This window comes from Monodelphis domestica, chromosome 4, assembly GCF_027887165.1.
Source record: "Monodelphis domestica isolate mMonDom1 chromosome 4, mMonDom1.pri, whole genome shotgun sequence".
In the NCBI taxonomy this organism is placed as follows: Eukaryota; Metazoa; Chordata; class Mammalia; order Didelphimorphia; family Didelphidae; genus Monodelphis; species Monodelphis domestica.
Genome location: NC_077230.1, coordinates 429,670,452 through 429,697,482, shown reverse-complemented (window position 1 = coordinate 429,697,482; position 27,031 = coordinate 429,670,452). Strand labels below are relative to the sequence as shown.

The 27,031-nt window shown below is 45.4% G+C and overlaps 1 protein-coding gene and 1 long non-coding RNA gene across 7 annotated transcripts; one reads left to right on the top strand and one right to left on the bottom strand.

Moving 5' to 3' along the window:
* Positions 1–22,981: 22,981 nt before the first annotated feature.
* LOC130458773 (Golgi-associated RAB2 interactor protein 5B-like) lies at positions 22,982–26,692 on the bottom strand. Of its 6 annotated transcripts, none has more exons than XM_056825402.1 (9): positions 25,838–26,692; positions 25,587–25,744; positions 25,194–25,351; positions 24,905–25,118; positions 24,798–24,825; positions 24,481–24,715; positions 24,287–24,342; positions 24,138–24,199; positions 22,982–24,052 (listed from the first exon to the last, which is right to left on the bottom strand). In XM_056825402.1, the coding sequence occupies exons 1-9, from the start codon at positions 26,508–26,510 to the stop codon at positions 23,054–23,056; spliced, it is 2,583 nt and encodes an 860-aa protein (XP_056681380.1). In that variant the 5' UTR covers positions 26,511–26,692; the 3' UTR covers positions 22,982–23,053. The 6 variants fall into 6 exon arrangements, with proteins under 6 accessions (XP_056681380.1, XP_056681381.1, XP_056681384.1 ...); XM_056825403.1 differs by having other exon boundaries at positions 24,287–24,321; XM_056825406.1 differs by lacking the exon at positions 24,138–24,199.
* LOC130458776 (uncharacterized) lies at positions 26,504–27,031 on the top strand. Its single transcript, XR_008918161.1, has 2 exons — positions 26,504–26,639; positions 26,686–27,031. It is a non-coding gene; the product is annotated as an uncharacterized LOC130458776 (long non-coding RNA).

The window sequence follows — 27,031 nt, the reverse complement described above, 5'->3', positions numbered from 1 at the left end:
TAAGTTAAAATAATTTTTATTCTTATTATTGGTCTTTCATAATTTTTAATTTTAATTTGGCTATTCTATTTGGAATTCATTTTGATTAATTAATTTTACTCCACTCACTACCATTTTTGTTTTCGATTGAGTTTATAATTTTTATTTTTCTGTTAACATAATATAGTCTTGTTTTACTTTTTAAACAGAAAGGGGGATATGTAGCACACCAGGCATCTTAGCATCTTGGAAGTATGATTGATGTATTGATATTGTATCCTGTATATTCATTTACCAGACACCTGGCATGGAAAGGGACAGTCCAAAGGACTAGCAAAGGATGGGCAAATTCCTGGGCTGGGCCTTGACAGCCATGCCTTGGCTGGAAGTACATTCATTTGCAAAGCTCAGGTTGGATTAATCTCCACCTCTTTGATTCAGTCATTGTCAATTCAACCAATGTTAAGACCTTTGCCATGTTACGTATGCATTGATCTCCTCCTAATCCACATTCCTAAAACCTCCAATAAATACTGGGGAACAAGCGCGAATCTCTCTCTTACTTTTCTGGACCTTCTGACTTCTCTGTCCCATCTTTTCCTGCTGATCCTCGAGATGCTGTCGCCCCAATGCTTCCTATTAATGCTTGGACTCTCTTGTCCATAGGAGGCATTAAGGAGTTGTGACTCCCCACGTGTTTTCTTATTCCTCACGTTTCCCTTTAATTAATTATCCAAGGGAAATATTCACGGAGATCGCGCCACTCCCCATCTGTTTGAACTTGTTGTCTCTGAGTCTTTATTATTCACCCAATTCCTTAGTCTCCCTTCTCCTTCTCAGGTGATTACCCACAGGTAAAAATATATAGGGACTGCAGGCCGGTCCTTATACTAACCCTAACCGGGCAGCAGTATACACAGTGCGGAATTCCCTCCCCCAGGTCGCTGCTCACCATGCTGACGTCTTCCACTGTGCAGCTACATAATGCTTTGCATGGTGCCTAGTTCTAAGGTGCCACGCAAAGGATTATGTCACCAGAAGTAGTACTGTACAAAGCCATGCTTTGTGGTGCCGCCACATCCAGTGCTCCTCTCACTACAAACCAATGAAAGAAGTGCCCCTTCTGGAAGTGCAGTGGGGGCCGGATACATGGCCTCAGGGGGCCTCATGTGGCCTGCAGGCCATAGTTTGGGGACCCCTGCTCCAGGGAGTGAGACTGACTGAAAAGGATCCCCTTTCATACAGAGTGTGAGGGACTCACATACTTTGAATGGGCAAGGGAAGAAGATGCAGCTTTTGCCCCCAAGTCTGGTCCTTCATTTCTTGCCATCTTTGGCAGACCTTCTTAGGTTCCTTGTGGAACTAATAACATCAGTGTTCATGGAAATGCCCAGAAGAAGGTCATTGTCGCCCATTCTGAGAAACCTTGGGAGGGTCTCTGTTATCTCTTGACTGTATCCGGCTCCTTATCAGCAGCCTTGGTATCCCTGAGCTGGGAGTCACCAATTATAACTCTTCTTTTTTTGACCCTTCCAGAAGGATGGCTTCCCTGGCAGCTGCTGGGGCCCTCTGCTATCATTCTTTGGAGGACAAGCCCTCGCTTCCTCCTCAGAGCACCCAGGGTCCTCCTCTCCAAGAAGAACCTCAGCTCTCCGTTGAATTCTGACCAAGCAAGTGTCCCATTCCTTCCTTTCATCCTCTATGGAACTGTTGTGTAGCCTTCTGATATGAGTCATTTCTCCCCTCTTCCACCTCAGAGAATTTCTTTGCCATCTGAGCCTTGCTTATCTTTCCCTTGGGAATGCTTCATTGTCTCCAGTGATCTGGAGTGGGGAGAGGCATTCCTCAAGTCTCTTCATGTTCTCCTCTAGAAAGGAGATGACCAGCTAATATATACTCCCTCATACTGTGATCATTCGTTAGTCCTTCAGCTGGGGCAGAAAATGAAAAATCTTACACTGGGGTCAGGCATGACACATGGTTTCCTTATTTTCTGAATTGGTGAATATTTGTGGCCTTGTTTAACCTGTCATTTTTTTTAAGTTGTATCGATGCCTTTTATTCCAGTTTTATTTTCTTTTCCTCAGTTACACATGAAAACATTTTAACATTTGTTTAAAAAATTTTTTTTGAGTTCCAGTTCTCTCCTTGGAGAATGGCTGAACAAATTGTGGTATATGCTGGTGATGGAATACTATTGTGCTCAAAGGAATAATGAACTGGAGGGATTCCATGTGAACTGGAACGACCTCCAGGAATTGATGCGGAGTGAAAGGAGCAAAACCAGGAGAACATTGTACACAGAGACGGATACACTGTGGCACAATCGAATGCAATGGACTTCTCTACTAGCAGCAATGCAATCATCCACAACTATTCAGAGGGACATATGAGAAAGATGCTATCCACATCCAGAGGAAGCACTGTGCAAAAAGAAACACAGAAGAAAAACAACGCTTGATCACATGGGTTGGTGGGGCTATGACTGGGAAAGTAGACTCCAAAAGATCACCCTAGTGCAAATATTAATAATAAGGAAATGGATCTTGATCGATGGCACATGTTAAACCCAGTGGGATTACATGTCAGATATGGGAGGGAGTGGGGAGAGGGAATGGAAGTAACATGAGTCTTGTAACTATGGAAAATTATTCTAAATCATCTAATTAAATAAAATAAAAAATAAATAAAAATCATTATTTGGAATTCTTGTGCCCTCTAAAAGAGAACTTGGGGACAAAACAAATAAGGGGCATATGGTTTTCACTACTAGGCAAACCCATCCTGCCTAGAACCTTATTCTATCACATGTGCAAAGCAATACATGCAGAAGGACACTCTGGAACCCAAGCCGTGATCGATTCAGCGAGATGATGTTGGACTGCACCAGGAATATCCTCATATGCCATAAGAGTTTGTCAAAAATGTAAAATTTGTATGTAGTTCAATCAGGGAGTTTATAAGACCAAAGGGTAAGGAGGTCGTCCCTTAGCATATACTCCATTTGAATGCATACAGATAGATTTTATCAACATGCCAAAAAACAAAGGATTTAAGTATTGCCTTGTGATCATAGACAGACTGACTAGATGGCCAGAAGTTTTTCTTGCCAAAAAGAATAACTCAGCTTTTGTGGTCAAAATCCTATTAAAAGAAATCATACCTGGATTTGTGATTCCCACAAAATTGGACTCAGACCATGGAAGTCACTTTACTCAATCAATATTAAATGAAATTGATAAAAAACTAGGAATACAAGCAACATGCCACACACTGTATCATCCCCAAAGTTCAGGGCAAGTGGAGAGATTAAATAAAGACATCAAAACATTAATAGGAAAATTTTGTGCAGAAACACTTAAAATGGACAGACATTCTACCATTAGTTCTGTTCCATCTTAGAACAAGACCCAATGGAGATCTGCCCATCTCTCCATTTGATATGCTATACAGACATGGAATTTGACAAAGAAAGACTTGTAAACCAGCATACATTGCAATGATAGGAGGAGATTGTTAACAAAATATATACAAGCTGTACAAACAAGAATAGCAGAGTTGCACAAAATGGGCTTCATACAACAAACAGTACCCCTGGATTACAGTTTGCACAACATTAAACCAGGAGACAAAGTATACACAAAAAATTTCAATAGAAAACTGGCTACAGACATAAAATTGTTTGGACCACACAACGTATTGCTTACTACCCTGACAGCTATAAAAATTGCAGGGAAAGACTCATGGTTCCACTCTTCCCACATAAAACCAGAAAAATCCAACATCACTGTAACAGTCATAGAAGAAGAAGATAATTAGACAAAAGCAACAAGAAAAGCTGCCAGAAAGAAGAAACAAAGAGAAAAAAACCTGAAACAGGCAGCTAAGACTTTGAACTTTGCACATTTGTTTATACAAGAAAAGGACAGCCGTAAAACTGAATTTATATGTAAGACCGAGTGTGTTGGAAGCATAAAACAAAATTAATTTCACATATTAGAGAAATAGCATGCAACACTACATACTTGGAAGAAAGAAGAGATCCATCAGTCAACATGAGAAGTGGAAGAAACTTAATAATATCCATTCCACACAACACTATTAGACATAAATCACAAAATCACAAACTGACATATATTAGGAGACCTTGTGTAAATAAATGAGTGTCTAAAATTGCATTTATGAAAAAAAAATATATATATATAGTTAGTTAGTTAGTTCCATAAGGTCTTGGGCAAATCGAAAGATCAATAGATATTTCTATTTGACTGACATCAGGATACGGGAACAATGTATATTATTGTACTATATGTAAATAACCTCCGTAAATAATATATATATATTATAAGTAGGTTAGTAATGTAGTGGGAGGGCCTATAAATATGTAACATAGCATGTATATACATTGTACATAAGATTAGGTTATAGACTAAGGACTTAGAGAATAGTTATAATAAGTAGGGAATAGATTAGGAGTAAGTTAAATTAAGCATAGCATACACAGTTATACTTAGGAATAGATTGAAGCTACATTTGCAGATAGTGCACTTTTAATTGTTTATTGTAAAGCTGATACTGAAATTGTGTTTAATGGACAGATATAGAGATAAAATAGTTTGCAAATAATTATAGGTAAATAAAACAGGAAAAATGTTTGTACTAGTTTAACTTAGCAAGAGTAAGTAATATTAGCATTGCAATTCAAATTTCTTTGTAATGGTTTTGTTCAAACATTTATTGTACTGAATTTATTGTAAAACCCCAAAACTATCCCCTTACCCAAAACTTTCCTGCATAAAATTCCTTAGATTAGATAAGATTAGCATAGAATAGATATAAAGGGAAGTTTATTGTTTGGGGGGGGGGTAGGTAGAAAGTAGATTTAGTAGCTTGGTAAGCATAATAAATATAAGTGACCTTGGGACGGTCACAACAAAAAAAAGGGGATTGTGGAAAGGAAAACTGAATTAAGCTTTGGCATTTCTGTCACTGAGGTGGAGCAGACAGAAGTTGGAATGTTAGAGTGAAGATATTGACAGCGAAGGCAGTTGGTGGGGGTTGGAGGAGACTTGGAGAGTGACAGTTGCTCTTGAGGGGACTCTTTCCTGGCCATTGGACTAGAAAGAATGCTTTCTCCATGTCTCGGGGTAGAAGTACCTCTATTCGTAGATTTTTCCCAACTGTGTACTCTACCTGGATTCCTATGGATCGTGTCATCAAGCAAAGGGATTTAAGGGGAGCAGCTTGAACTTAAGGCCAGTCTTTAGGGGTGCTAGCCTGAAGAGATAGGCCCAACCAGCTCTGAAAGTCAGAATATTTTCTTCCTCTTGCTGTCTATTGCTAAAGACTTTGAACTTAAGAAACCTAGCATAGATGAGCATAGACAGGAATAAAAGAAACCCTCCACCAGCCTGCGAGGCCTGACCTCAGTTAAAAAGCTGAGAGAGACTCAAACCCAATCTGTGACAAAGTATAGGGAAATCCCTATTCCCTCTACCCTGATACCTTCCCAATCCAAACTTGTTATTAAATTCATCTTTAGTTAAATAACGCAGTCAGATATCTTTGTAAGAGTGAGAGGCCCCGGAAGAGAGTATGGGTTTTTTGGGGGAGGTTCTCTGTAACCTCAAGTACCCCAAATTTTGAGGTGCCCATCTTTGCCTCTCCCCGCTTTCACCTCTGGTATATTATCTGTCATCAGAGGGTTATCTTACAGGGTGAAGTGACTTGCCCAGGGTCACATAGCTAGGAAGTATCTGAGGCCAGATTTGAACCTAGGACCTCCAGCCTAGTCTAGGCTTGACTCTATCTACTGTGCTATCTAGCTCGAAACTTTGCTAATCTTAATAAATTTAACACTCTGTGAAGCAGTTAGCTGACCAAATGCACTAGCTCCATCTTATAAGTGCAAGGACAGAAGCAAAGAAACATGCTAGATGGAGTATCTATTCTAAGGCAGAAGGTAAAAAAATTTTTTAAAACCCACAACGGGATTCCATCACCATAATTTACCACAATTAGTTCAGCCATTTCCCAGTTGATGGACACCCCTTCAGTTTCCAGTTCTTTGCCACCACAAAAAGAGCTGCTAGAAATATTTGTGTCCACATGTGTTCCATTCTCTCTGATGTCTTTGGGATACAGACCCAGGAGTGGTATCACTGGGTCAAAGGATATGCTGTTTGATGGCCCTTTGGGCCTGGTTTCAAACTGTTCTCCAAATTGGTTAGATCCGTTGGCTCCTTCATCAGCAGTTTCTTAGTTTACCTATTTTTCCATTACTCCTTCCAGTGTTTGTCATTTCTGTTAAGTGTGAGGTGATACCTCAGAGGTGTTTTAATGTGCATTTCTCAAATCAGCAGTGATTGAGGAACAGTTTTCCCCATGATTCTAGATCACTTGGAGTTCTTCCAAACCTCCCTGACCTTCTTCTTTGACCATTTATCATTTGGGGAATGACTTGTCTTCTTGTATGTTTTGTGTCAAGGAAGTTCATTCCCTCCCCCTTCTGAGTCACTTGACCCGTCCATCAAACATTCCTGAGATAATACAGTTGTGCCAGGTTCGGTCCCTCTACATGCTAGGGTAGGTCAAGAAAAGTCGAGGCTTTGGGGCTTGAGAGGGAGAGAACTGAGAAGAGAAGGAGTTAGGAAGAAGCCGGGAACAGGTGAAGGGAAGGAGGAAGAGGCTTGCAGGCTAGGGCCCACGTGGTCAGGTTACTTAGAGGAATGGCTGTCTACCCTTTCCAATAAACCTTATAAAATATATAATATCTGGGTAGAAAGATGAGGCACTCGCCCACGAATGGCTCAAGAAGAGAGAAAGGAGAGTAGTTTGAATTCCGCCGGGGCGAGACGAATTGAGTCAGAAAGCATGCCGGATTGATTTTGATGGAGCCCACAGCACCCCTCCCACCACTGAAAATCTCAAAGGAAAGAACCATCCAGGAGTCCACAATTAACACCACTCAGGTGAGAGGAATGCTAAAGCTTAGCTGAGAAATTAGCCTAGGTTCCTTGGGCTAGTTGCCAAGCAGGAACCCTATGGCTGAGAGAATAGGGTGTAGATAATAGGATGAATTAGAAAGAGCTAGGTATTAGCATTGGAAAAGGAAAGTGCCTGGCCAAAGGCCAGGTCCCAGGTGAGAGAGAAGAGGAGGAGAGAGAGAGACAAGTTGGGCAAGGCCTCAGATCCAAGAGAGAGAGGGAGGTGCCTGTGGGCTGCTGCTTTTAATGTCTTTGATATGCAAAGATGTGGAATGCATAATCAGGAATACAGAGTGTATTGATTGGTAGATTGGAACAAGGTAAAGGTGGAGTTTATCCCAGGGTGGATAAGACAAAGGGATCTAAGTTTTGCACCTTAACCTTAGCAATGCTGGGATGGGAGTTCATTGCCATGTGCAAGAATGGCCATGTGTCCACACGCAATCCTTACATCTTAATTATATATATGGCCTGGACTGCTACAAAAGAGTATTCAGTCCTTACAGTTTGCAAACCAATTCTCTCGTCATTTGAGACACGAGACCTTTCTAGGTCTAAGAGGCAGGCTGTTCTGTGCTCCCCTAATCTGCGTGTCGTGTCCCCTTTTCTGTCTAAGTCATGCCTACACAAGTTCCAACCTGTGGACTCTGGACTGCTGTTCTTATTGCTGCTCCAAATGACCCAGGTCAGTGGAGCTGCCTCTGGTGCTTCTGGGAAATGTGACTTTCTCTCTCTGTCTCACACACACACACTGGTGGGAGTGGGAGGAGACACACGCATGGGCCTCTCCTTTGTGCTCATTCACAGCCTTTTAATAGGTGAATCCAGGGGCCACAAGCCCCTCAGCAGTTCCAAACGAGTGTCTGATTCTTTTCTTCCAGTGAGCTGACAGGGAGAGGAGGCATTTCCCCAACACCAAGGAACCTATATGGAGAGGAGAGGGAGAGGGAGCGGGTCTGGATGCCCAGGTCCTTCAGGAAGGCCAAGACTCTGGACACTGGAAGGGAGTAAAGGCCTGGGGACCTGGATACCTGGGTCCTAATGGGGTTTAAAGCCTGGGTGTCTGTCAGGATGGTTAGGTAGCACAGTGACTTGGGAGGACCTGGATTCCAATATGGTCTCAGACACTTCCTAGATGGGTGACCGTGGGCAAGTCCCTTCACCCACATTGCCCAGCCCTTGTTACTCTTCTGTCTTAGAATCAATAAGAAAACAGAGTCTCTGAGGGGAGAAAAGGATGGAGACTTGGCATCCTGGGACCATGATCACTCGTTGCCTTAATTCCGGTTCCTACTATGGACTCGGTGACTATGAGTCCTGGGTCTGAGCTAGGGTGCACTGGGGAGGGAGAGAGGCAGAGAGGAGCCTTGATGGGCTGGGGATTTGGGAAGAGGTATTTGGTGTCAGAGACAAGTGAGAACCGAAGAGGGGGAAGCTGAAATGCCGTGGGGGTGGGATGGATGCCTGGGCGCAACTCTTACCAGCACTCCTGGAGGCGGTCCTTCGGGTAGGCCTAAAGCCATTGGGCAGAGAGCTCTCTAGGCTGGCCAGGCTTCACGAGGCCAGAGTGGAGTGTGGCCTTGGTGGAAGGGGAGGAGGAGGCTCTGCTGGGCGGTAAGGAGAAGGGTGAGGTGGAGCTCTTGCTCTTTGGGCTCCCAGGAGGCTGCTCGGGGGAGGCCTTGGCAGAGGTGGGGGAGGAAGACTTTTTGGGGTGTTTGTGCCTGGGGTACGCTGTGCCAGCAGTTGTAAAACTTAAAATTTCTTAGACTTATGAATGTTGGAAATTTCACCATTGGGAAATTTCATACTTGGAAAAAATTTCCTACTGATAGTAAGAACTCTATTGGAATGTGAAAACCCTTGGCATGGGAGGGTCCTTCTCCTCCCTACCTAAGACTACTTTAGGACAGAAACCTTTTGCTAAATAATGGAAAGGGCTTTGACCTATGCTTAAGCATAGAACAGGAAGTTCTTTGAGTCCTGATTGATTTTAGAATTGATACAATAGAGATACTTGGAATGACAGAACCAGGTCTTGGAACTTACAATCTCCACCCTACTCAGAGTAACAGGATTTAGGAAGGGCTGCAGCAAAGATCAAGATTTAATTATTTGAGAATATGACCTACAACAGACATGTGCAAAGGAAACAGACCTCTGGGTGGTCCTGGGTTAAGCTAGAGCCACCATTGGCACAGGGGAGACATCGACAGTGATGGTAGATGTGAGAACTGAGGGGAGGGGACTTAGATGGTGTCCTTAAAGATAGCAGAGTCTGAGGACAGGAGGGGGCCAGAGGAGAGTTCTTTGCTCTGAGAGGTTTTGCTCTAAGGAGAGGTTTTGCTCTGAGTGAGGTGGCTCTGAAGGAGGACTGAGGAGGTTGCTCTGTGGGAGGACCAGGAGAGAAGGCTGGCTCTGAAGGAGAAGAATTCTCTGGAAACATTTCTTGAAAGGAGGCTCTCTTGAAGGTGGAGCCTGAGGTTGGCATGAGAAGCCTTACCTAGAGAGATCTTGGGTGAGTGATAAAACCAACTGACTGATTTATTCATTCATTCCTTTCTTACTTTCTCTCTTTTTCTATTGATTAATCAGTGTATTATATATTAGATTTCTCTATAAAACCCAGTTGGCTTGGGCATATTCATAAATTGGGAATATATTCCCTGGTGACCATCTTATATTTATATAAAACCAAGACACAGTAGAAAACATATTTCATAGGTCATAATTGATATATATATTTCCCTTGCTCCCAAACATTTTAATTATCACAGTTTATGGCTCCCACTCTCTTATCTACAATTATTTAACACAAAACTATTTTCTATCTTCTGCTCCCTCACACCCTTGGGACCCCCAACCCCAAAGTCTGACCTGGAGGATCCACCTCCTTGGATTGTCCTGTTGGTTTGAGATGGACCAAGAAACACCCCTCGTCCATCTGTCCAACCCCTGCCCTGTGGGAAACCTTCTGCCACCCCCTGCTCCAGTCACACCCTCACCATTGTAGAGTATAAAATCCCCAGAACTCATGGCCTGGAAGGGGGGGGAACACACACCTCTTATGCCCAGGCTCTTCCCCCTAGGAAGCAGGCTTCCGCCTAAGCTGCCCTCCTGGCCACATGCAACATTTCTCTTTTTTTAAGTTAAGTTTTGGGGTCTTGTATTCTTGTAAAAGGACTCCTTTATGTCTGAATCCCAGCCCAAGCACGGATGGCTACCTGGGCACTTTAGGTGCCCAGCCTATCTCAGGGAGTGCCAACTCGATTTAACATTGGTTAGAGCCAAGCCCTTCTTCATGCCCTGGTAAGTGGGGATGAAGGAACTGTTTCATTTCATAGGCCATTGACTCAAGCTCAGAGAAATGAGAGGAGATGTTTGCCATCAAAACCTCCAGGGCAGGGGTCCCCAAACTTTTTACACAGGTGGCCAGTTCACTGTCCCTCAGAGCATTGGAGGGCCAGACTATAAAAACAACCCAAACTCTAAGCCTAACCCTAACCCCAACCCTAATGCTAACCCTAAAACTCTAACCCTAACCCCAACCCTAACTCTAACCCTAAAACTCTAAGCCTAACTCTAAGCCTAACCCCAACCCTAACGCTAACCCTAAAACTCTGAGCCTAACCTGTAGCATACAGGACAAGGGAAAGAAAAGAATTTGCTCTCATCTCGTGCGTGATATAGTCCTTTTCTTTAACTATTAAAGGTCTGACAACTTCTTATAGTCCTGACTGTACATGGGTAAAATGACATATTAATGCACATGTCCTGTGGACTATGGAACTGATATCACATTAATTCAGGATCACTAAAGAGTGAAGATCATTTTATTATTATTTTTTTATTGATGTTTGATAAACTTTTTACATTTGACTTTGCCAGATGAGGTAAAAATTCATTTTTATCTTCTCATTTTTACAGGATTATTTCTAAGTTAAGATAATTTTTATTTTTATTATTGGTCTTTCATAATTTTTAATTTTAATTTGGCTATTCTATTTGGAATTCATTTTGATTAATTAATTTTACTCCACTCACTACCATTTTTGTTTTCGATTGAGTTTATAATTTTTATTTTTCTGTTAACATAATATAGTCTTGCTTTAATTTTTAAACAAAAAGGGGATATGTAGCACACCAGGCATCTTAGCATCTTGGAAGTATGATTGATGTACATATGTAAATAATCTCTGTAAATAATATATATACTATAAGAAGGTAAGTAATGTAGTGGGAGGGCCTATAAATATGTAACATAGCATATATATACATTGTACATAAGATTAGGTTATAGACTAAGGACTTAGAGAATAATTATAATAAGTAGGGAATAGATTAGGAGTAAGATAAATTAAGCATAGCATACACAGTTATACTTAGGAATAGATTGAAGCTACATTTGCAGATAGTGCACTTTTAATTGTTTATTGTAAAGCTGATACTGAAATTGTGTTTAATGGACAGATATAGAGATAAAATAGTTTGCAAATAATTATAGGTAAATAAAACAGGAAAAATGTTTGTACTAGTTTAACTTAGCAAGAGTAAGTAATATTAGCATTGCAATTCAAATTTCTTTGTAATGGTTTTGTTCAAACATTTATTGTACTGAATTTATTGTAAAACCCCAAAACTACCCCCTTACCCAAAACTTTCCTGCATAAAATTCCTTAGATTAGATAAGATTAGCATAGAATAGATATAAAGGGAAGTTTATTGTTTGGGGGGGGGGGGAGTAGGTAGAAAGTAGATTTAGTAGCTTGGTAAGCATAATAAATATAAGTGACCTTGGGACGGTCACAACAAAAAAAAGGGGATTGTGGAAAGGAAAACTGAATTAAGCTTTGGCATTTCTGTCACTGAGGTGGAGCAGACAGAAGTTGGAATGTTAGAGTGAAGATATTGACAGCGAAGGCAGTTGGTGGGGGTTGTAGGAGACTTGGAGAGTGACAGTTGCTCTTGAGGGGACTCTTTCCTGGCCATTGGACTAGAAAGAATGCTTTCTCCATGTCTCGGGGTAGAAGTACCTCTATTCGTAGATTTTTCCCAACTGTGTACTCTACCTGGATTCCTATGGATCGTGTCATCAAGCAAAGGGATTTAAGGGGAGCAGCTTGAACTTAAGGCCGGTCTTTAGGGGTGCTAGCCTGAAGAGACAGGGCCAACCAGCTCTGAAAGTCAGAATATTTTCTTCCTCTTGCTGTCTATTGCTAAAGACTTTGAACTTAAGAAACCTAGCATAGATGAGCATAGACAGGAATAAAAGAAACCCTCCACCAGCCTGCGAGGCCTGACCTCAGTTCAAAAGCTGAGAGTGACTCAAACCCAATCTGTGACAAAATATAGGGAAATCCCTATTCCCTCTACCCTGATACCTTCCCAATCTAAACTTGTTATTAAATTCATCTTTAGTTAAATAATGCAGTCAGATATCTTTGTAAGAGTGAGAGGCCCCGGAAGAGAGTATGGGTTTTTGGGGGGAGGTTCTCTGTAACCTCAAGTACCCCAAATTTTGAGGTGCCCATCTTTGCCTATCTCCACTTTCACCTCTGGTATATTATCTGTCATCAGAGGGTTTTCTTACAGGGTGAAGTGACTTGCCCAGGGTCACATAGCTAGGAAGTCTCTGAGGCCAGATTTGAACCTAGGACCTCCAGCCTAGTCTAGGCTTGACTCTATCTACTGTGCTATCTAGCTCGAAACTTTGCTAATCTTAATAAATTTAACACTCTGTGAAGCAGTTAGCTGACCAAATGCACTAGCTCCATCTTATAAGTGCAAGGACAGAAGCAAAGAAACATGCTAGATGGAGTATCTATTCTAAGGCAGAAGGTAAAAAAATTTTTTAAAACCCACAACGGGATTCCATCACCATAATTTACCACAATTAGTTCAGCCATTTCCCAGTTGATGGACACCCCTTCAGTTTCCAGTTCTTTGCCACCACAAAAAGAGCTGCTAGAAATATTTGTGTCCACATGTGTTCCATTCTCTCTGATGTCTTTGGGATACAGACCCAGGAGTGGTATCACTGGGTCAAAGGATATGCTGTTTGATGGCCCTTTGGGCCTGGTTTCAAACTGTTCTCCAAATTGGTTAGATCCGTTGGCTCCTTCATCAGCAGTTTCTTAGTTTACCTATTTTTCCATTACTCCTTCCAGTGTTTGTCATTTCTGTTAAGTGTGAGGTGATACCTCAGAGGTGTTTTAATGTGCATTTCTCAAATCAGCAGTGATTGAGGAACAGTTTTCCCCATGATTCTAGATCACTTGGAGTTCTTCCAAACCTCCCTGACCTTCTTCTTTGACCATTTATCATTTGGGGAATGACTTGTCTTCTTGTATGTTTTGTGTCAAGGAAGTTCATTCCCTCCCCCTTCTGAGTCACTTGACCCGTCCATCAAACATTCCTGAGATAATACAGTTGTGCCAGGTTCGGTCCCTCTACATGCTAGGGTAGGTCAAGAAAAGTCGAGGCTTTGGGGCTTGAGAGGGAGAGAACTGAGAAGAGAAGGAGTTAGGAAGAAGCCGGGAACAGGTGAAGGGAAGGAGGAAGAGGCTTGCAGGCTAGGGCCCACGTGGTCAGGTTACTTAGAGGAATGGCTGTCTACCCTTTCCAATAAACCTTATAAAATATATAATATCTGGGTAGAAAGATGAGGCACTCGCCCACGAATGGCTCAAGAAGAGAGAAAGGAGAGTAGTTTGAATTCCGCCGGGGCGAGACGAATTGAGTCAGAAAGCATGCCGGATTGATTTTGATGGAGCCCACAGCACCCCTCCCACCACTGAAAATCTCAAAGGAAAGAACCATCCAGGAGTCCACAATTAACACCACTCAGGTGAGAGGAATGCTAAAGCTTAGCTGAGAAATTAGCCTAGGTTCCTTGGGCTAGTTGCCAAGCAGGAACCCTATGGCTGAGAGAATAGGGTGTAGATAATAGGATGAATTAGAAAGAGCTAGGTATTAGCATTGGAAAAGGAAAGTGCCTGGCCAAAGGCCAGGTCCCAGGTGAGAGAGAAGAGGAGGAGAGAGAGAGACAGTGTTGGGCAAGGCCTCAGATCCAAGAGAGAGAGGGAGGTGCCTGTGGGCTGCTGCTTTTAATGTCTTTGATATGCAAAGATGCAGAATGCATAATCAGGAATACAGAGTGTATTGATTGGTAGATTGGAACAAGGTAAAGGTGGAGTTTATCCCAGGGTGGATAAGACAAAGGGATCTAAGTTTTGCACCTTAACCTTAGCAATGCTGGGATGGGAGTTCATTGCCATGTGCAAGAATGGCCATGTGTCCACACGCAATCCTTACATCTTAATTATATATATGGCCTGGACTGCTACAAAAGAGTATTCAGTCCTTACAGTTTGCAAACCAATTCTCTCGTCATTTGAGACACGAGACCTTTCTAGGTCTAAGAGGCAGGCTGTTCTGTGCTCCCCTAATCTGCGTGTCGTGTCCCCTTTTCTGTCTAAGTCATGCCTACACAAGTTCCAACCTGTGGACTCTGGACTGCTGTTCTTATTGCTGCTCCAAATGACCCAGGTCAGTGGAGCTGCCTCTGGTGCTTCTGGGAAATGTGACTTTCTCTCTCTGTCTCACACACACACACTGGTGGGAGTGGGAGGAGACACACGCATGGGCCTCTCCTTTGTGCTCATTCACAGCCTTTTAATAGGTGAATCCAGGGGCCACAAGCCCCTCAGCAGTTCCAAACGAGTGTCTGATTCTTTTCTTCCAGTGAGCTGACAGGGAGAGGAGGCATTTCCCCAACACCAAGGAACCTATATGGAGAGGAGAGGGAGAGGGAGCGGGTCTGGATGCCCAGGTCCTTCAGGAAGGCCAAGACTCTGGACACTGGAAGGGAGTAAAGGCCTGGGGACCTGGATACCTGGGTCCTAATGGGGTTTAAAGCCTGGGTGTCTGTCAGGATGGTTAGGTAGCACAGTGACCTGGGAGGACCTGGATTCCAATATGGTCTCAGACACTTCCTAGATGGGTGACCGTGGGCAAGTCCCTTCACCCACATTGCCCAGCCCTTGTTACTCTTCTGTCTTAGAATCAATAAGAAAACAGAGTCTCTGAGGGGAGAAAAGGATGGAGACTTGGCATCCTGGGACCATGATCACTCGTTGCCTTAATTCCGGTTCCTACTATGGACTCGGTGACTATGAGTCCTGGGTCTGAGCTAGGGTGCACTGGGGAGGGAGAGAGGCAGAGAGGAGCCTTGATGGGCTGGGGATTTGGGAAGAGGTATTTGGTGTCAGAGACAAGTGAGAACCGAAGAGGGGGAAGCTGAAATGCCGTGGGGGTGGGATGGATGCCTGGGCGCAACTCTTACCAGCACTCCTGGAGGCGGTCCTTCGGGTAGGCCTAAAGCCATTGGGCAGAGAGCTCTCTAGGCTGGCCAGGCTTCACGAGGCCAGAGTGGAGTGTGGCCTTGGTGGAAGGGGAGGAGGAGGCTCTGCTGGGCGGTAAGGAGAAGGGTGAGGTGGAGCTCTTGCTCTTTGGGCTCCCAGGAGGCTGCTCGGGGGAGGCCTTGGCAGAGGTGGGGGAGGAAGACTTTTTGGGGTGTTTGTGCCTGGGGTACGCTGTGCCAGCAGTTGTAAAACTTAAAATTTCTTAGACTTATGAATGTTGGAAATTTCACCATTGGGAAATTTCATACTTGGAAAAAATTTCCTACTGATAGTAAGAACTCTATTGGAATGTGAAAACCCTTGGCATGGGAGGGTCCTTCTCCTCCCTACCTAAGACTACTTTAGGACAGAAACCTTTTGCTAAATAATGGAAAGGGCTTTGACCTATGCTTAAGCATAGAACAGGAAGTTCTTTGAGTCCTGATTGATTTTAGAATTGATACAATAGAGATACTTGGAATGACAGAACCAGGTCTTGGAACTTACAATCTCCACCCTACTCAGAGTAACAGGATTTAGGAAGGGCTGCAGCAAAGATCAAGATTTAATTATTTGAGAATATGACCTACAACAGACATGTGCAAAGGAAACAGACCTCTGGGTGGTCCTGGGTTAAGCTAGAGCCACCATTGGCACAGGGGAGACATCGACAGTGATGGTAGATGTGAGAACTGAGGGGAGGGGACTTAGATGGTGTCCTTAAAGATAGCAGAGTCTGAGGACAGGAGGGGGCCAGAGGAGAGTTCTTTGCTCTGAGAGGTTTTGCTCTAAGGAGAGGTTTTGCTCTGAGTGAGGTGGCTCTGAAGGAGGACTGAGGAGGTTGCTCTGTGGGAGGACCAGGAGAGAAGGCTGGCTCTGAAGGAGAAGAATTCTCTGGAAACATTTCTTGAAAGAAGGCTCTCTTGAAGGTGGAGCCTGAGGTTGGCATGAGAAGCCTTACCTAGAGAGATCTTGGGTGAGTGATAAAACCAACTGACTGATTTATTCATTCATTCCTTTCTTACTTTCTCTCTTTTTCTATTGATTAATCAGTGTATTATATATTAGATTTCTCTATAAAACCAGTTGGCTTGGGCATATTCATAAATTGGGAATATATTCCCTGGTGACCTTCTTATATTTATATAAAACCAATGTATATATATATATATAAAATAAATAAAATAAAATAAATAAATAAATATATATATATATATTTATATAAAACCAATTTCAGTGGTCATAATTGATATATATATTTCCCTTGCTCCCAAACATTTTAATTATCACAGTCTATGGCTCCCACTCTCTTATCTACAACAATTTAACACAAAACTATTTTAAATCTAACGCAGTGGGGACTTCCGGTCAAGATGGAGGCTTAGAGAAAGCTAAAGTTCAGATCTCCGGAAAACCCTTTCCGACCGATCCCAAACTATAAGCTCCTAAGGAGCCGAAATTCAAAACGATCAACAGCATAGACCCTGGGAATCCTCCTCCTGGACCCGGACCTGGATCAAAAGGTAAGACCCCCCTCAAAAGCCAGAGCCCGAGATCACTCGGACCTAAGGGGTAGGAGCGCAGAGTCCAAGGCTCCGGGAAGCCGCAGCCCCTCCCCGCTCAGAGAGCAGGGTCGTCTGAAACAACAGCAACCCTCAGGGCGGGCAAGACAGCCTCACCAGCTGGACCCTGCTATCCAGGTCTCAGTGAAAGTCACTGACCTCGGAGCTCCGGGAAGCTGCGACTCCTTCCCCCGCAAAGAGCAGGGTCCTCTGATACAACAGCAACCCTCAGGGCCGAGAAAAGAGCCTCACGGCCAGCTATTCTGAAGGCAACTTCCGGAAAGCAACCCGACCCAGAGAGCCGGGGGAGAGTGTGGCCCCCTGGTCCGACCCTTCCATTCCAGTTCCAGTGAGGCATACTCAATTTAACCCAGGGAAACCTCATAGAACCGACAATCTGCCCAGGACTAAAGCCTCTGAACACCAGACAGAGATAAGAAAAGCTAATCCTCCCCATTCAGAGATGGCAAACTCCACAGAAGCACAGAAGCCCCAAAATCCCAAGAAAAATAAGAAGAAAGGGGCGACCTTGGACACATTCTATGGAGCCAAAATACAAAATACAGAAGAGATAGAGGACGATATGCAAGAAAATCCTCCGAAACCTTCCAAAGGAAATGGAAACTCTCCACAAACCCATGAAGAATTTGAATCGGAAATGACCAAAAAGATGGAAGCCTTCTGGGAGGAAAAGTGGGAGATAATGCAAAAGAAATTCACACATCTACAAAACTGGTGTGACCAAACTGAAAAGGAAAACCAGGCTTTAAAAAGGCCAGAATCAGGCAGCTGGAAGACAACAATCGTGTAAAAGAGCAAGAATTAATAAAGCAAAGCCAAAATACCAAGAAATTAGAAGAGAACATAAAATATCTCACCGACAAGGTGACAGATCTGGAAAATAGAGGGAGAAGAGATAATTTAAGAATAATTGGACTCCCAGAAAAGCCAGAAATAAACACCAAACTGGACATGGTGATACAAGATATAATCAAAGAAAATTGCCCAGAGATTCTAGAACAAGGGGGCAATACAGCCACTGACACAGCTCACAGAACACCTTCTACACTAAACCCCCAAAAGACAACTCCCAGGAATGTAATTGCCAAATTCCAAAGCTATCAAACAAAAGAAAAAATCCTACAGGAAGCCAGAAAAAGACAATTTAGATATAAAGGAATGCCAATCAGGGTCACACAAGACCTTGCAAGTTCTACTCTGAATGATCGTAAGGCATGGAACATGATCTTCAGAAAGGCAAGAGAGCTGGGTCTCCAACCAAGAATCAGCTACCCAGCAAAACTGACTATATACTTCCAAGGGAAAGTATGGGCATTCAACAAAATAGAAGATTTCCAACTTTTTGCAAAGAAAAGACCAGAGCTCTGTGGAAAGTTTGATACCAAAAATCAAAGAGCAAGGAATACCTGAAAAGGTAAATATTAATGAAAGGGGGGAAAATGTTATCTTCTTTTACTCAAACTCTCTTCTATAAGGACTACATTTCTATCAATCTATGTATACTAATATGTGGGGAAAATGTAATGTATAAATAGGGGGTAAAGAAAGACCAAATAGAATAAGCTTTCTCACACAAAGATTCACATGGGAAGGGGAGGGGAAGAAAACTCCTATAAGAAGGAGAGGAAGAGAGGGGTTTTTTACTTAAACCTTAATCTCAGGGAAATCAACTCTGAGAGGGAAAAACATCCAGATCCATTGGGATCATGAATTCTATCTTACCCAACAAGGGTAGGGAGAAGAGAAAACCAAGGGGGGGATGGGGGAGAGGGTAAACAAAAAGGGAGGGAAAGAGAGGGGGGAGGGGGAGGGAACAAAAAGGGAGGGACTAAAAAGGGAAACAACAAGGGAGGGGACAAGGGGGACTGATTCAAAGTAAATCACTGGACTAAAAGGTAGAACCGAAGAAGAAAAGGTTAGAATTAGGGAAGGATATCAAAATGCCAGGGAGTCCACAAATGACAATCATAACTTTGAACGTGAATGGGATGAACTCACCCATAAAACGTAGACGAATAGCAGAATGGATTAGAATCCAAAACCCTACCATATGTTGTCTTCAAGAAACACACATGAGGCGGGTTGACACCCACAAGGTCAGAATTAAAGGATGGAGTAAGACCTTCTGGGCCTCAACTGATAAAAAGAAGGCAGGAGTGTTAATCATGATATCTGATAAAGCCAAAGCAAAATTAGACCTGATCAAAAGGGATAGAGAAGGTAATTATATTTTGTTAAAAGGGACTCTAGACAATGAGGAAATATCATTAATCAACATGTATGCACCAAATAACATAGCACCCAAATTTCTAATGGAGAAACTAGGAGAATTGAAGGAAGAAATAGACAGTAAAACCATATTAGTGGGAGACTTAAACCAACCATTATCAAATTTAGATAAATCAAATCAAAAAATAAATAAGAAAGAGGTAAAAGAAGTGAATGAAATCTTAGAAAAATTAGAATTAATAGACATATGGAGAAAAATAAATAGGGATAAAAAGGAATACACCTTCTTCTCAGCACCACATGGCACATTCACAAAAATTGACCATACATTAGGTCACAGAAACATAGCACACAAATGCAGGAAAGTAGAAATAGTGAATGCAGCCTTCTCAGATCACAAGGCAATAAAAATAATGATTAGTAATGGTACATGGAAAACCAAATCTAAAACCAATTGGAAATTAAACAATATGATACTCCAAAACCGTTTAGGTTAAAGAAGAAGTCATAGAAACAATTAATAATTTCATCAAGGAAAATGACAATGGCGAGACATCCTTTCAAACCTTTTGGGATGCACCCAAAGCGGTAATCAGAGGTAAATTCATATCCCTGAATGCTTATATTAACAAACAAGGGAGAGCAGAGATCAATCAACTGGAAATGCAAATGAAAAAACTCGAAAGCGATCAAAACCAAACTAGAAATCCTAAAAATTAAGGGAGAAATTAATAAAATCGAAAGTGATAGAACTATTGATTTAATAAATAAGACAAGAAGCTGGTACTTTGAAAAAACAAACAAAATAGACAAAGTACTGGTCAATCTAATTAAAAAAAGGAAGGAAGAAAAGCAAATTAACAGCATTAAAGGTGAAAAGGGGGACAGCACCTCCGATGAAGAGGAAAGTAAGGCAATCATTAGAAATTACTTTGCCCAATTATATGGCAATAAATACACCAATTTAGGAGAAATGGATGAATATATACAAAAACACAAACTGCCTAGACTAACAGAAGAGGAAATAGAATTCTTAAATAATCCCATATCAGAAAATGAAATCCAACAAGCCATCAAAGAACTTCCTAAGAAAAAATCCCCAGGGCCTGATGAATTCACCAGTGAATTCTATCAAACATTCAGAGAACAGTTAATCCCAATACTATACAAACTATTTGACATAATAAGCAAAGAGGGAGTTCTACCACACTCCTTTTACGACACAAACATGGTACTGATTCCAAAACCAGGCAGGGCAAAAACAGAGAAAGAAAACTATAGGCCAATCTCCCTAATGAATATAGATGCAAAAATCTTAAATAGGATACTAGCAAAAAGACTCCAGCAAGTAATCAGAAGGATCATTCACCATGATCAAGTAGGATTCATACCAGGGATGCAGGGCTGGTTCAACATTAGGAAAACCATCCACATAATTGACCACATCAACAAGCAAACTACCAAGAACCACATGATTATCTCAATTGAGACGCAGAAAAAGCCTTTGATAAAATACAACACCCATTCCTATTAAAAACACTAGAAAGCATAGGAATAAAAGGGTCATTCCTAAAAATAATAAACAGTATATATCTAAAACCATCAGCTAATATCATCTGCAATGGGGATAAACTAGATGCATTCCCAGTAAGATCAGGAGTGAAACAAGGATGCCCATTATCACCTCTACTATTTGACATTGTACTAGAAACACTAGCAGTAGCAATTAGAGAAGATAAAGGAATTGAAGGCATCAAAATAGGCAAGGAGGAGACCAAGTTATCACTCTTTGCGGATGACATGATGGTCTACTTAAAGAATCCTAGAGATTCAACCAAAAAGCTAATGGAAATAATCAACAACTTTAGCAAAGTTGCAGGATACAAAATAAACCCACATAAATCATCAGCTTTTCTATATATCTCCAACACAGCTCAGCAGCAAGAACTAGAAGGAGAAATCCCATTCAAAATCACCTTAGACAAAATAAAATACCTAGGAATCTACCTCCCGAGACAAACACAGGAACTATATGAACACAAACTACAAAACACTCGCCACACAACTAAAACTAGACTTGAGCAAACGGAAAAACATTAACTGCTCATGGATAGGACGAGCCAATATAATAAAAATGACCATCCTACCCAAACTTATTTATCTATTTAGTGCCATACCCATTGAACAACCAAAATACTTCTTCACTGATTTAGAAAAAACCATAACAAAGTTCATTTGGAAGAACAAAAGATCAAGGATATCCAGGGAAATAATGAAAAAAAACACATATGATGGGGGCCTTGCTATATTACAAAGCATCAGTCATCAAAACAATTTGGTACTGGCTAAGAAACAGAAAGGAAGATCAGTGGAATAGACTGGGGGAAAGTGACCTCAGCAAGACAGTATACGATAAACCCAAAGATCCCAGCTTTTGGGACAAAAATCCACTATTCGATAAAATCTGCTGGGAAAGTTGGAAGACAGTGTGGGAGAGACTAGGAATAGATCAACACCTCACACCCTACACCAAGATAAATTCAAAATGGGTGAGTGACTTAAACATAAAGAAGGAAACCATAAGTAAATTGGGTAAACACAGAATAGTATACATATCAGACCTTTGGGAGGGGAAAGGCTTTAAAACCAAGCAAGACATAGAAAGAATCACAAAATGTAAAATAATTTTGACTACATCAAACTAAAAAGCTTTTGTACAAACAAAACCAATGTAACTAAAATCAGAAGGGAAACAACAAATTGGGAAAAAATCTTCATAGAAACCTCTGACAAAGGTTTAATTACTCATATTTATAAAGAGCTAAATCAATTGTACAAAAAAAAATCAAGCCATTCTCCAATTGATAAATGGGCAAGGGACATGGATAGGCAGTTCTCAGATAAAGAAATCAAAACTATTAACAAGCACATGAAGAAGTGCTCTAAATCTCGTATAATCAGAGAGATGCAAATCAAAATAACTCTGAGGTATCACCTCACGCCTAGCAGATTGGCTAACAGGACAGCAAAGGAAAGTAATGAATGCTGGAGGGGATGTGGCAAAGTAGGGACATTAATTCATTGCTGGTGGAGTTGAGAACTGATCCAGCCATTCTGGAGGGCAATTTGGAATGATGCCCAAAGGGAGCTAATAGACTGTCTACCCTTTGATCCAGCCATAGCACTGCTGGGTCTGTACCCCAAAGAGATAATGGGGAAAAAGACTTGTACAAGAATATTCATAGCTGCGCTCTTTGTGGTGGCCCCAAACTGGAAAACGAGGGGATGCCCTTCAATTGGGGAATGGCTGAACAAACTGTGGTATATGTTGGTGATGGAATTCTATTGTGCTAAAAGGAATAATAAAGTGGAGAAGTTCCATGGAGACTGGAACAACCTCCAGGAAGTGATGCAGAGCGAGAGGAGCAGAACCAGGAGAACATCGTACACAGAGACTAATACACTGTGGTATAATCGAAGGTAATGGACTTCTCCATTAGTGGCGGTGTAATGTCCCTGAACAACTTGCAGGGATCCAGGAGAAAAAAAAACACCATTCATAAGCAAAGGATAAACTATGGGAGTGGAAACACCGAGGAAAAGCAACTGCCTGAATACAGCGGTTGAGGGGACATGACAGAGGAGAGACTCTAAATGAACACTCCAATGCAAATACTATCAACAAAGCAATGGGTTCAAATCAAGAAAACATGTAATAACCAGTGGACTTACGCATTGGCTATGGGGGGTGGGGGTGGGGGGAGGAAAAGAAAATGATCTATGTCTTTAATGAATAATGCTTGGAAATAATCAAATAAAATATATTTTAAAAAAATAAAAAAAAAATCTAATGCAGTTAGGTGGCCTGGGCAGGGGATTAGCTGGAGCCCCTGGTACAGGTGCAGACCACCTTTTTGCCCTGTTGCCATGCTCTGGTGAGCCAGCTCGGTGGCTTCTGGATAGCCTTCCTCAGAGCCTTGAAACTGGCGCAGGGCTGTGAGGCCTGGGTGGGCTCCGGACCGTCCCTCGGGTTGTCCTTGGGCTGCTCTGTGGCGACCCCGGCGGCTTCCGGAGGCTGGCAGCGGACCCACCCGAACCGCCAGGCATCCCAGGCCTCAATTTTTTTTAAAAGACCTTCGGCCAGTGTTCTGGGCTCCCCTAAGGTGTCCCGAACCTTAACCCGCAGTGGCGGCTCCTGCATGCTCTGGCATTTGCACAGCCTTCGGGGCTGTGGCTGCTCTTGGGGGAGCTGCTGCCATTTTGAATGGTGGTGGTGGTGTTTTGAGTGGTGGTGGTGCCCCTTGGAATGGCGCCTCTCTTGGGGGCCCTCTTGGGGCTGCGGCTGCAGCTGGTCTTGGGGGAGCTCCTGGGGCTGCGGCTGGTCTTGGGGGAGCTCCTGGGGCTGCGGCTGCTCTTGGGGGAGCTCCTGGGGCTGCGGCTGGTCTTGGGGGAGCTCTTGGGGCTGCGGCTGCTCTTGGGGGAGCTCCTGGGGCTGCGGCTGGTCTTGGGGGAGCTCCTGGGGCTGCGGCTGCTCTTGGGGGAGCTCCTGGGGCTGCGGCTGGTCTTGGGGGAGCTCCTGGGGCTGCGGCTGGTCTTGGGGGAGCTCCTGGGGCTGCGGCTGGTCTTGGGGGAGCTCTTGGGGCTGCGGCTGGTCTTGGGGGAGCTCCTGGGGCTGCGGCTGGTCTTGGGGGAACTCCTGGGGCTGCGGCTGCTCTTGGGGGAGCTCCTGGGGCTGCGGCTGCTCTTGGGGGAGCTCCTGGGGCTGCGGCTGCTCTTGGGGGAGCGGCAGCTTGTTGGCAGTGCCCGGCTCCTGGGGGTGCTCTTGGGAGGGTGGCCTGGAGGGCCCTGAAGAGGACGTCTCCGCTGGTGAGGCAGCCTGGCAAGGGCAGGGGGGAGGAGTCACGCCGGGCCTCTGGGCCGGGCCCAGCTGGCCTGACAGTCAGTCCCAGCCTCCCTAGTACCTTAGACAGGTGAGACCCGGAAATTGTGGAGAACAGAGTCCGGATGGTGACTCTCGGCTGCCCTGGGGGGGATTCGGGACCGGGTTAGGCCTCCGGAAGAGCCCCGAGCCAGAGAGCAGGGGAGCAGGGGGGAGGGGGGCGTCCTTTACCTTCCACTTCCACTAGGCTCCCCGGGGTGCTCCTCCTGAAAAGGGTGGGCTCTGATCTAAGGAAGCAACCCACCGCACTCTGGCCTGCTGGGTGTCCAGGACCAGCCCTCCCTCTCCTCCAGGCCCTTGTGCCCGCCCCCGCCCCCGCCCCCGCCCCTTCCCCCCCGCCCCCGCACGCTTGGGGCCACGCCCACTTCTGCTGCTCTTCTCTCCTGACTGGGAGCTTCTGCTGGGACCGGAAGGACATGGGGGCGGCTTCCGCTCTCGACATCACTTCCGGGAGGGCCGGGGCGCTCTGCTGGTCCATCAGTTGGGAGAGCGGCCCAGGGTAGTGCAGTGCTTTGTCCCAGGTCCAGCCCGGGCTCCCCTTGGTCCTCGGGACGGGGTACTGGGGAGGGAAGGCCACCTCCTTCCGTTTGGGGGGGGCCTCTGTGGAGGGACCAGAAGGGCCTCAGAAACCCAGAGCCAGGCGGAGGCGCCGGGGCAGGAGGCAGGAGGAGGGTTTTCTCACCCGCTGCGGACATCGGGGCGCTCTCGTCCTGGGGGAGAGGAAGAGTGGGGGTCACGGGCCGCCCGCGCCGCCTCCCGGCGTCAGAGGGGGCTCCGGGCGGCCCTCACCTGGGCGGCCTGCTCGTCGGGGCTCCGGGCCCAGGCCGGGATGGGCCCCTGCATCAGGAAGATCAGGAAGCGCCAGCGGTTGAACAGGAGGCAGCCCTCGGCCGGCTCGGCCACCAGCCTCAGGTAGAAACTGCGGCCGGAGGCCAGGCGGAGCTTCAGCCTCCATCCGGCCTCGCTGTGGACAAACAGGCGGACCAGCTGTGCCGGCAGCAGCCTGTGGGGAGCACGGGGTGAGCCGGGCCCGGCACAGAGAGGGGGGCAGGCAGGCAGGGCCGGGCCGCCCGGTCACCTGGTGAGCTCCAGCCGCGGAGGCTGCTTCTTGCTTTGGACGGGCCGGGCCAGCAGGACGAGGTCCGGGAGCAGGAGCCCCGGGAAGGAGGAGGCCACAGCCATGGTCACCGGGTTCTCCTTCTTGTGCAGGAAGACAGGCTCCCCCTTGTTGGTGACCTGGGGAGGCCGGGGCGGGGCAGCCGGGAGCACCCTGACCTCCGCCTGGCGCCCCCCACCGCCCCTCCCTCCCCCCCGCCGCCCCCTACCACCCCTGCCATCCCCCACAGCCCCCGCCCCCACGGCCCCCTGCCACCCCCTCAGTGCCTCCCACTACCCCCCCCCCCTCCCGCCGCCGCCTCCCAGCCCTCCCCCGTCCTCCCCCAGCCGGGCCCATCGGCCTGCCTGGGGTCACCTGCAGAAAGTCACTCTCGAACATGGCCGTGAACGGCCCGAGGGGCGGGTAGTTGCCCTCCGCCACGGCTCTCTGTAGAGGGCCAGGCTTGGGGAAGCACAGCGGGAAGGATAGTTCCGCTTCCACTTCCGGCAGGTGGAGCTCTCCGGGCAGAACAACTGCGAGCAGGGAGGAAGCAGGCCGGAGCTGGGGGCTGGCCGGCCCCCGCGGGCTCCCCTGCATCCCTGCAGCCCCCCAGGCCGGGGCCCCACCTGGTGAGGGTTTCCGGGGTTTCATTGGGCTCAGGGAGTCTCGGTGCGCCTGAAGATCAGGGCTCTGGGGTGGGGGTGGAGGGGGCTGCTGGAGGAGGGCCAGGATACTCTCTGCGGGGAGGGCAGACTGGCTATGGCTCTCTGGGACAGCTGAGCTAAGAAGGGGCAGCCTCGCAGGCGTAACACAGCCAGGAGGCCCCCGTTGTGACCTCATGCATGGGTCAGGAGGGTCAGGGGGGGCCAGCTGGCAGCATTCCCCGGGTCCCATGCAAGGCAGGACAAGGAAGAAGGGGGCAGCACCCCGGAGGAAGGTCCTCTCCAGCCCCTGGACACAAAGGGGGTGTGGGGGGGCCACCCGAAAGTTTGGGCCTGTCTCAGGAGGCGCCCCGGGGCCTTTCCTGCAGAGCTCAGAGCCAAAGCCCAAGGCCCGCTGCTCAGCTAGCTCTGGAGAGGGAAGGACAGGCAGCCCACATTCTAGGCAGGGGCTCTGGGGAAAGCTCTGAAGTCTTTGAGCAGGGCTGTAGCTTGAGGCTGTTGCAGCCTCCCCAGGCCCCCTTTGCCTTTTCAGGGGAACCTCCAGGAGCCACCAGGGCCCCCTATAAAGGGACTCTGGAGAGCCGGGCCACAGGCTGTTGCTCTCCCTGAGGTGCCTTTGGCCCAGCATGATCTCCATGCTCTGGGCCTGACTCTCCCTGACTAGTCCTGGACAGTGAGAGGGTTAGAGTGGATCTGGAGCCCCGGAACCCTCGGCTTACCCTAGAGGGGTGTGAACCTTAAAAATTCTCAGACCCTACTTCATAAGGTTAAGATTGTAAACCTTAAAAAATTCCCAGACCCTACTTCATAAGGTTGGGTTAAGACCATTCCCCATTGGGACCATTCCTCATTTGGGCAGTGAAGGTACTTGATCAGGAATGTGAGAACTCTACTTCACCATACTTAAGCATGCTTTAGGGGAAGATAAAGTTGTAAACTCTTTGCTGAACAATGAAAAGTATTTAAACCCATTCTTATAGTAAGACAAAAAGTTCTTAAGCTATGCCTATTTTTGGATATAATACAAAAGGGTGCTAAGTACCTATAAAGGTCAGGCAAGTTGTGAATTTACAAGGAGCAAAGAGGTGAGAAACTTACTCAGAAGTTTTCTGGTGTGAACTTAATAAAAAAATTTAAGCCGCCTTAGGTGTGAACTAA

Bases quoted from the DNA above. Each gene is read 5' to 3' on its own strand.
- LOC130458773 (XM_056825402.1), bottom strand. From the start codon at position 26,510: ATGGAGATCATGCTGGGCCAAAGGCACCTCAGGGAGAGCAACAGCCTG. The intron at 25,745-25,837 runs GTGGGGCCCCGG...CCCTGCTCGCAG, and splicing joins ACCCCGGAAACCCTCACCAG to TTGTTCTGCCCGGAGAGCTC. The intron at 24,716-24,797 runs GTGAGAAAACCC...GTCCCTCCACAG, and splicing joins CGCCCCGATGTCCGCAGCGG to AGGCCCCCCCCAAACGGAAG.